This window comes from Lepidothrix coronata, unplaced genomic scaffold (assembly GCF_001604755.1).
Source record: "Lepidothrix coronata isolate B3197 unplaced genomic scaffold, Lepidothrix_coronata-1.0 Scaffold197, whole genome shotgun sequence".
Lineage (NCBI taxonomy): Eukaryota > Metazoa > Chordata > Aves > Passeriformes > Pipridae > Lepidothrix > Lepidothrix coronata.
This window is the reverse complement of record NW_016690377.1, coordinates 302314-312413: the sequence shown is the minus strand read 5'-3', so window position 1 is coordinate 312413 and position 10100 is coordinate 302314. Positions and strand designations below refer to the sequence as shown.

Here is a 10100-nt window from a genome sequence, read left to right as displayed (position 1 = left end):
TGAACAGGAGACACAAACCAAGGGCTCAGTCTGCTCGTTTACACAGCAGCAGCAAATTAACCCAATCCAGCAGCTCCTGCCCACCCTGGCATCACCAGAGCTCAGGTCCTCTCTGAGGACACCCAGGCAAGACACCCAGGGAGTCAGGACCCCTTCACCACACCAGAAACTCCCTGCACTTCACCTGCAGCTGCCTTCCAAAAGCACCAACAATTCCGTGTGGGAACGAGGGGCCAGGCCTGGAGGAGTCACTTTGGTTCCTGCACATGGTACCAGTGTGTGAGGGAGCAGGATAAAAGGGGGGTGGGCTCTTCTGTGGTGGCCACACCATCACCTGAGCAAAGCAGGTGCAGGCACTTGAGAGCAGCCCTGCCTTTACCAGCTCAGTTCTTGTCCTCAGAAAAACCACTGCCTGGGTGCAAACCCACGGGCAAAGCCCTGGGCAAACTGTCTGCACAGGGGGAGGCTCTGCACAGGCTGCCCTTTCCTGTGACCATTCCCCCCATTCCAGGCCCTGATGGTCCCTTTTTTGTTAAAAGATGGCCAAACAGGGATTAATGTCAACTTCTCAGCAACTACTTGACACTCACAGGTTCTTTAGGCTGGCAAGAAGCTGAGATGCAGACTAAATTGTACAAACACTATAGGTCACTTTTCTGCCTGAGTAAGTTTTCTTGCATTTCTTTTCCCTTTGTTTCTTTTCCCTTTGAAGTTCCTCCAGTTCTGTTACTTCCCCACAGACCAGAGCAGACGCAAAAATCAGGAAAAAAGACTGAACTACAGTTTCTAAAGGATATGACAACTGAGGATATAGAGAAGGTCCTAATAGAATATGAAGACTAGGAAATCATAGAATTTTATGGTGTGTTTCCAACTACAGCTTTAGTTTTGTGTATTGTGCCCACGTGGATAAATAACACACTCAAGCCTAGAGCCCACCTCTTAACTCCTTCAGAGCCAGAGCTCAGGGCAGGAGCCACAAAGAGCCCAGCAGGGCTGGGTTAGGAGCTGAGGGGGGTCAGGACCCTGCCTGGCTCTGGGGAGACTCGGCTGCCACAGAGAGAATTTCCTAAGTTTGCTCTGGGAACCAGGAGCAGGGCAGCCACTGCCACCAGCTCGGGGCACCTCCACCAGGCTGTCGAGCCCAGGAGTCTCTTGGGAAGCTTTTCCTTTTGCCACTGCTGCTTTTAACCTGCTAACCTATTTGCTGGCTCGTGCAGCAGGCACTGCATTCCTTCTTTCTCCGCTGGGAGAAAGGTGTGAGGGGAATCGTGTGGGACCTCAGTTGTCTGGTTCTCTTCCCCAGGCAGCTTTAGGCAGTGTCACCAGAAGCTCCAAACAAAGGGCTGGGGAAAAAAGCAGCAGCATTAGGGAATAGGGACATTTAATGAACTCAGAGGGTAGAGACGTAAAAGCCAAACTAAGAAAGAAGTTATTAATCACAAAACAGGCCTGGGACATACTATTACAAGGTAACATCACAGCTCAGAACTCAGAAGAGCTCAGGAGAGCTCAGAGGTATAAATGCAAGTGCTCTGAGTGACTGTGAGGGAGACACTTTCCAGAGGAGGTGCAGATCTCATCACCACGTGTGCAATCAGCTGCCAAGCCAAAACAGGCCTCACTCCGTGGGAAGGCTGTTCTGCAAGTGCAGACTCCAGTAACTAATTGAGTGGCCATTCTTGGGGCCTGGATATGCTCAGGCAGCGAACTTTTCCAAGTGCTGTTCCTGGCCATGTCACTGATACAAACCCCCTCTCCCTGCTGCCCTCTGTGTTACTGCTTGAACTGCAAAATATCACCAGTGCCTGCCTGCCCACAGAGCAGAACAGAGGAGTAGGGAGCAAGACTCCAGAGAGCCCCAGGTTCAGACTCCATCTGTAAATCAGAGGGATTATTGATCTAATGCCCTTTAGGTACAGCCTGAAAGGCACCAAAAGCATCATCTGCCATTGCCAGAAAAGGAAGGAGCACTTGAGCAGATGAATCACTTTTACCAGTGCAGCTGAGACATTTGTGCTTTTCTAGGGCTGGAAATGTTTCCCTGTTCAAACTCATTCTCCTTATCACCTTACCCAGAGCAATATTGTATTCTTCAGCCCCTGTTATCTGCAGCTGTACATGTGCTGTCAGAGCTTCCAAACACTGCTACCCCATAACATTACAATTCCCTTTTTACCTTCCTACTGCACCAACATTTACTGCTTGGACTCACTGGTCCCTGTGCAGAATTTGTGATGAAGGTTCTTGAGGACAAGGATCAGGTTTCCAAGCAGATCAAAGTGCCTGTCTCACAGCTGGACAGACAGAGAGACGATCAAGGGTGTCTGCCATGGCCTCTAAAGGCACTGTTTTGTTCAGTGCTTTCCTTTGTCCCCAGCCATCACCTGCTGGCTCCTTGCTGTACATCCCCAGCCAGCTCTGATCACCTTCTGGGGACCAACTCCTGCGACTGGCTTTGCTCTCAGGAGCATGTTCACCAACACAAAGCAAAGGAGGACAAGGACACTCCGAAAGCAGCTGCAGCCTCGCCTACTTCAGCCTGCGGGAGATTTTTATCGGGAGGGAACACACAGCAACTTGAACCTGCCCCCTGGAGAACAGCTCCAGCTCCTCCCAGCAGGGCTGACTGAAGCCCTGGTTCAGGAAATCTGCTGTCCAGTAACAATTCAGTTCTTCCCATGTGACACCCTTTTCCCTTTCCCCCCAGATTCCAGGGGGAATTTCACCCCTATTGAATTCGGAGCTTTGGCCTCCCTGGCTGGCAGCCCTTGGAGAGATGCTGAGCTCTCTGACAGGGCAGCAGCACGTGCTGCCTCCTGAGTGGCCTTTGGTGTCAGTGGTGGTGGTTTTAGAAACATCTGTCCTGAATTTTGACAGTCTGATTTAAAAGTCAACCTTAACTCACCGTGTCTTTTTTTTTTTTTTTTGTCCAACAGTGATTTTTATCTTCTTTGGAGAAATTGTTTGGGAACTATCCAGAACTGTAGATGTGTCATATCTTGTTGCTGCTTGTTCCTATTGGTTAAAATGGGAAAACAGAGGATGACAATTTCAGTAAACAGACTCTCTCCTATAGCTGGAAGGTACCACAGGCATCTATTAGCCAACATGTGAATAGAAAAGGAATTTTCAAGAGCCTTATTTAATTTTTTGGCACAGAACACCATGTTTATCGCTTTTCCCTTGAAAACAGATTATTTGTGCTATGATAATTCTGTTATCTCAATCATAGACTGAGATTCTGCCACGTGACAAATGACAAACACACCAACAACAGAGCCCCTGTCTAAAGAGTTCACAGGGTAAAGTATTTGGCAAGGGAGAACAAACAGATACTGACGAGGAATCTTTGTGAAAATTATCACACAAAACGAACAAGGTCATTATGTGCCAGTTCCACACACAGAGCTGTCCTGCAGCACAGAACCTCCCATAAGGAAGGAAGCACAGGAACAAATTCCTGATTCTCTCTGCAAGGCACTGCAGCTGTTTCAAGAGATTAAGCATGTAGCTGGAGTCCTGCCTCGCTCTAGGTGAAAATCAATGTTTGGTGAAGTTGCTGAGATTCTCTGTATTCGGGGCAAAAGGATTTTACATTCAAAGCTCAACTTCAGGCAGCTATTTTTAGGTAAATTATTCTGGCTGACAAGCTGTGAAGATAAAAGATGCTGCAGGCCTCACCTCAGCTGCTGTAAACTTGGTGTGCCTCAGTCAATCTGCATCCCTCTGCTACTGCAGAGCTCGGAGGGATCTCAGCAAGGAGCTCTTTCCCCGAGCTGGGAGCCTAATTAAGAATGTTCTCTGCTTTTTAGCTTTTCCCAAATTATCTCACTGATGAGCTTTCAGAAATCACGGAAGCCTCCGAGATCATTCTCCTTTCAGTCAGTCCCTCCCAAGAACCACCACTCCAGGCTCCCAGGCAGTAGTTTGGTGCTGTGGGTTGCATTCCAACTCTTCCCTGCGTGTTGAGAGCTGCCAACAGACATTTTGGTCCCCCCACCAACTAATTTAGAGCAAACGTGGCAGTGCTGAGCAGAGCAGCTCTCCCCTGGCCCCAGCACGGGCAGAGCCTGCAGCAGAGCTGCTCACACCCTGCTCTCAGGTACCAAAGGTCCTTGCACTTCAGGACAGCCAGATTTCAATTGGCAAGTCTCTCAAAAAAACCCCCACAAACAAACACACAAACGAACAAACAAACCAACCCCCTTTCCCCTGTTCAGTCCCTCTCTAGGGGTGGGATTTATCATCCCACTGGCCCACGCGAGCAGGGGGTGGGGGTTTGTTTGTTGTCATTTTTTAACCAACAAGCAGTGAACAGAGCAGTTTATAAACAGTATATAAACAGTTCTACTTTCTCAGGACATCCTCGTGAGGGCCCCTCTGTGGCAAAGCCTTTGGGAGGTGCCCGTGGGTGCTGGGGCTGCTCTGGCTGACAGAGATCCCGGGAGTGAATTCCCAGTGTCACCTCCCTCCCAGGTGAAAAGGCCAAGAGGGAATCGTGTTCCCGGGGCCAAGGACCAGGGACAGCGTTCCCCACTCACAGGGAAGAAAAGAAATCCACACGCACAACTGACATCCAAAATGGCTCAACATAATTTATTTTTTATGTTAAAATGTACAGAGTTCTTTTGAAAGTACTTGCTAGAAAGGGGAAAAAAAAGTGATATTACATACAAGGAGAGGAAGGGAGACCATCCAGCCAGGAGCGTATGACATGGAGAATTACAAAGGCATCTAGGCACCCCCTTCCCCTTAGCTTACAAGTCACCATGAACAAAGTACAAAGAGGTTACAAAACAGGAAAAGCAAATATAAACAGACAGGAATAGACTCAGCTTCATTTGTACATGCGGCTTTTAGAGGCATCTGGAGCTCCTATTCACACACTCTAGAGATCTCTTTAAAGAGAATTTTATCTTTCTTAAAATAGTTTTTAATATTCTACAACAAAGATAAAAAATTTTAAAGATGGAATGAAATGAAAAAGCTCTTATTTTTAAAAGGCATCAAAGTCACTAACTGTGAGATTTTTTTTTTTAATTTCTTTTAGAAGATTACCCAAGTTATCTTGCTAAAAATACATTTTTTTTTTTAAACAGAAGTGAAAAAATGGTAGGTACCAATATTACTGCGTTGGATAATTTCTTTTTATATATAGAAAAGAACTTTTTTTTTCTACAATAGTTCTACAGTCACAAAGGCTTGTGGAAAAGGGAGCTGCCCAATTGATAAAAAAACCCATACAAAACCAAACCAAACATAACAGCAAACAAACTAAATTCACGGCCCTCATTTCAACAGCTTCTCCTCCTGTCTCAGACCCACCCCCACCCCCAGGAAGCAGCGACACAGCTGAAGATCAAGGAAGAGAGGGCAGCACAGTGCGCTTTCTACACGGGTTATTTGGAACTGGAATAGTATATACAGAGAAACGGGGTCCTACACAGCCTTGTACATGCTCAAAATTAAACAGAAATAAAAAGTGGAAGTCCTTTGAATTCTGCCTTTTATGGTTAGCAGTTACTGGAGGAAAAGTCCATTTTAGTGCATCTGAAAAAACCCCAACTTTCTTTTAGACTCTTTTGGTTTAAAAACAAAAGAAATTAGTCTTATTAATGTGTCTGTATCTCTACTTCATATACAATAAAAAAAGAACTTTACATTAAAGGGTGTCCCTTTTTGTACTGGGTGACGTGCCAGCAGTGTAGCCAAAAAGAATGTAAATTGGATTATGCAGCAACAAACAGCAAAATCCTGCTGCCTCCATCCTGCTCCGGTGCTGGGACGGTTTCACTGCTGTCAAACAGGCCGATTCCCTTCTTTGCCCACACTAGATCAAACGTGTGGCTATTCCTATAAAATGGGTATCAAACACAGTGGGAGAATCAGGGAGCACATCACCGACTCCCCCAGAGAGTGGCACATTCAGCAACTTCCTACCCCGGACCAGAGAGGGAAGAGGGACGAGGACCCCGCAGGGCTCCCGCCCCAGTCACCAAACACTTCATCTTCCAGCACTTCCCGAGCCAAGAGAGAACTGGAAACAGCTGCTCCTGAGCTCAGCCCGACCCCGAGGCTCAGAACCAAGCCCCTCAGCATTTCCAGGGACATACCAGGGCAGTTTGGGACCCCAGGGCTGGGGCTGACTCCAAGTCCCCACAGGAGCCGTGACCACGTCCTTGTCCCCGCAGACATCGCCCTCCCGTCCCCCCAGTGCAGGGGGGACACAGACAAGTTCTCTCCTGAGGTGCTTCCAGCAGTTCCGTGCCAGGACGCGTGTGCATTCCTGCACACGTGTGTCCACGTGCATGTCTGGGTGGTGAATGGGATCACTTTAAAGTTACATTATATTTTCAGCATGAAACATACAATTTCAATTAACTCATCTACAAAAACACCAATGTGAATAGTTTATTGTTTACACCTAACTCCAAATTTTACTGAGGGTGAGGGAGTCAGGGAAAATACAAGATTAAAAATTTTTCCTGACTTGCAGAAATAAAGATCTTCATTTATCCTCTGTGTCCCCTTCCAAGTCTCCCAATAAGTGCCTCCTGCTAGAAGTAGGAAATGCTAAGTGGGGTTTAGAGGGAAGGGTTGTTATTCTTTGAGATGTCAAACATTTTACATGGCTGCAGCACTAGAAACTGCATACAGAGGGGCACAGGGGAGGGAGAAGGACATACATTTTTTAAAAAATTTAGGAACATGATTTCACTGTTACGCATAGTCTGTCCACTTTGTCAGCAAAGTAAGGCTCTTTTTAAATTATGAAAAGATTTTGTGCATGTTTTCCTCTCTAAAAAACATCTGTAAATGATTTTAGCTGTAAAATGTTTGAGGATTGTGAAGAAAACAAAAACAAACAAATAAACAAACAAAAAAAAAAAATCAAAAAAATAAAGACCAGGCTTCCTAAAAAATAAAATAAACCAAAGAAAATCCCTCTAAATCTACAGCAATATTTTAACTGGAAAAAGGTCCATTTTCTCTGGTTTGTCAGTATAAAAGGTTCCTTTATTTATATATATTTCAGTTTTTAGGACGCAAGTTCATCTTGCTCATCTTCTCATGTATGGTCCATTGAGGGACTGCTTGGGCACCCCAGCAGCGTTCATGTAGCTGTGATGGGAGGGGCCAGTGTACATCATGTTCCCGTGAGGGTTTGGCTGCATAGGCTGCTGGGTATAGGCCTGGCTCCCCATCATTCCCATCTGCATCTGCATAGGATACTGTGCTGTCTGGTTCATGTAGGCAGGGTTGCTATGGTAACTGCTGTTCATCATCGGCTGCGTCATCCGGTAGCTGTTCATGGCGTTCAGGGTGTTCATGTTCATGGAGTTCACGTTGTAGGGGGCGGTGGGCATCAGGTTGACCCCCATGTTCATGCCGCGCTGCACGGCCAGGGCGCGCGGCCCCGCCTGCATGGCCACGGCCGGGGGGCTGCGCCCGTACAGCTGCTGCTGGTGCGCGGGCGCCGAGGGCAGCGGCGCCGACTTGGAGCGGATGGAGATGTGCCCCTTGACGGGCATCTGGCCCTGCAGGCGCTGCGCGTGCGGCAGCCCGATGTTGGTGGCCGACATGTTGCACTGCAGCAGCGGCGACGTGAGGTTCATGGTGGTGGAGGCCAGGTTGGGCGGGGGGGTCATGGTGGCTTGTGCTTGCGGGGCGCCGGCCAGGGGGTGGGAGGGGGCCAGCTGGGCCAGCCCCGTGTTGGACAGAGAGACGCTGGTTGCATAGGAGGTCACGGCAGGAGAATGGCTATAAGGCATGGCGTGGGGGTCCATTATGGTGTTGGTCAGCTGCTGCAGCTTGGCTAAGCTGAACGTGGCCGAGGGCTGGGAATAGCTCCCGGCGCCGAAATCCCCCGGGATCCTCTCGTAGATACTGATGTTACCGGTGCTGCCCGACTCGGGGATCTCCATGATCATGGGGGCCGGGGTGAAGCTGTTGTTCATGCTACACTGGGACAGCGGCGGCTGCTGCTGGGGCGGAGGGGGGGGCTGGGGCTGCTGGGACTGAGGCTGCTGCTGCTGGGGCTGTGTCGTCGGTTGCTGGTTACTCGGGGGCCTTTCCACTACACAGCTCTGAGGTGACTTGATATTACAGTTTGCTGCAGGCTGGACAGTGTTTTGCTGCATCATGCTGCAACTGCTGCCAATGTTTGCCATTTGCTGAGTGACAACACAACTGTTCTGAGTGAGGCTGCTGGAAGAAGACAGTCCTCCGTAGGAACAGCTGCTCTGGGAAGAGTTATTTCCACAAATGCTGCCTCCCATAGTGGAGTCGTAGCTGCTGGGGTTTTCATAATTCTCTGTAGTGCTCTCAATGCTGCCAAGGTCACTGAAGCCACTATCCACCACCTGCTGGGAGTGGTCCGATACTGAAGGCACATCCATCATGGGGCTGGTCTCCATGTTCTGCATAGAGGGTGCGGACAGGGATCCTTGCTCAGGACTGATCTGGGTGTAGCTGCTCTCCAGAGCAGGCACATTTGGGCTGCTGACAGAACGCACAGACTGGCTGGGGTGGGACTGAACAGAGGATATTGGACTGTTGTGTTCTGAGGCCTGGCAGTCTTCAACCATTGATATCTGAGGGTCCTCCTCAGTCTGGGTGTAACTCTGCAAAGTCTGACAAGCTGCAAGGGTTTCCTCACAGTCCTGGTAAGCTACATCATGCTCATTGCTTTCCTCCTGTGTCAAGGACTGGACTGCTTGAACAGTTTCAAGATCTAGTTCACTATGAGGAATCTCTTCCTCTTCCTTTAATTCAATTAACCCTTCTTTATTACTTTGTTCTTCTTCGTGATCATCCTCAGACCCAGGGACGTGCTCTGAGCCCACTGATGTCTCGTTGGAAGCCTGCTCTTCCTCAGAATCTGCCTCTGCTTCATCCTTTTCTTTTGCATCTTCTCTACTGCTTGGTATGCTTGTTTCTAAAAAACATTCTTGCCCCTGAGGCTCTTCCTTGACCCCTTCTCTAACAGGCTGTTCCTCCAATTCTTTTTTCTTCACTGACCCCAGATGACCATCATCTTCGTCGTCAGCATCGTGATCTTCATTTTCATTTGTCACTACTGCAACTTCCTCCTCTTCCTCATGGTCGTGCTCAGGTTCATCGAGTTCTTGCTGCTCTTCTTCTGATTGCCTCTGCTCTTCTAAAACCCGTGGTTTCTCCTCTACTTCCTCTTCTATCTCAGGCTCTTTTACTTCTGGCACTGGACTGCTGTTGCTGTCCACAGGAGAAACTGCTCTTACTTCATTGCTGGCTATATCTTCCTCTTCTCCCTCTCCTACCTCTTCTGCTTCCATGTTCACATCTTCCTCTTTCCTTTCCTCAAGGAGAGGCAGGTCTTCTTTCTGCTCAACACATTCTTCTTTATCTGAAATTTTGGGCTTGCGCCCCGGTTTTGAATTAGCTGCTGCTTCATCAGCTCCTTCATCCTGAACTGGTGGTGGCACCTCTTCCTGGGTCAGTTTAAAACCTGGTTTTCGACCAGGTCTTTTCTTCCAGTGGACTGGTTTTCGGCTTTTCCCTTTTGGCCATCCCTTCTTCTTTTTCAGGGGTGTGGAAGTATCTGGCTCCAGTGAAGAATCCTTCGCTTCGCATTTCCTCAGCATAGACAATGGTTTCAGAGGTGGGTTACCTGAAAACACAGATTGAAAGACACTGTTCAAACGTTTTTGTTTGACCTGAGCATTCATGGGAGCCTTCCCAAGCACGCCCAACCTATTTATCAACTCCAATATTAGCTTGGAAATTTATTGTGAAGAGCAACAAGGAGGATCAAGGTCTGCTCATTAGCAAGCATGATGCACACTGTATTTTCAAAGAACAACAATGCTTTCAAGATTTTGAATGTTCAAATCTCTGAGCCTTTATACACAATTCCAATTAAGCCCTGTGCTATACAATAAAACCCTGAAAAGACAGATTTTACTGATAAAATATGTTCACAAATGAAAGTGCTGCAGCGTAGGGGAACACGTGAAGTTGCAATAAAAACGTGTTTCCATTTAGATCTGTATTCATAGTATTTGTTAAAGAATTAACACTTAAACCCTTGAGAATAAAATCCACCTCCTAAAAAAAAA

The 10100-nt window shown here is 47.9% G+C and overlaps 1 protein-coding gene across 1 annotated transcript in view; it reads right to left on the bottom strand.

The window, feature by feature from the left end:
• Positions 1–4573: 4573 nt before the first annotated feature.
• Positions 4574–10100, bottom strand: part of KAT6A (lysine acetyltransferase 6A) — a 29873-nt gene continuing 24346 nt past the window's right edge. The window contains exon 17 of the mRNA XM_017831915.1: positions 4574–9652. Within this exon, the coding sequence (XP_017687404.1) occupies positions 7065–9652 (2588 nt within the window). The 3' untranslated portion in view covers positions 4574–7064. The remainder of the gene's footprint in view (positions 9653–10100) is intronic.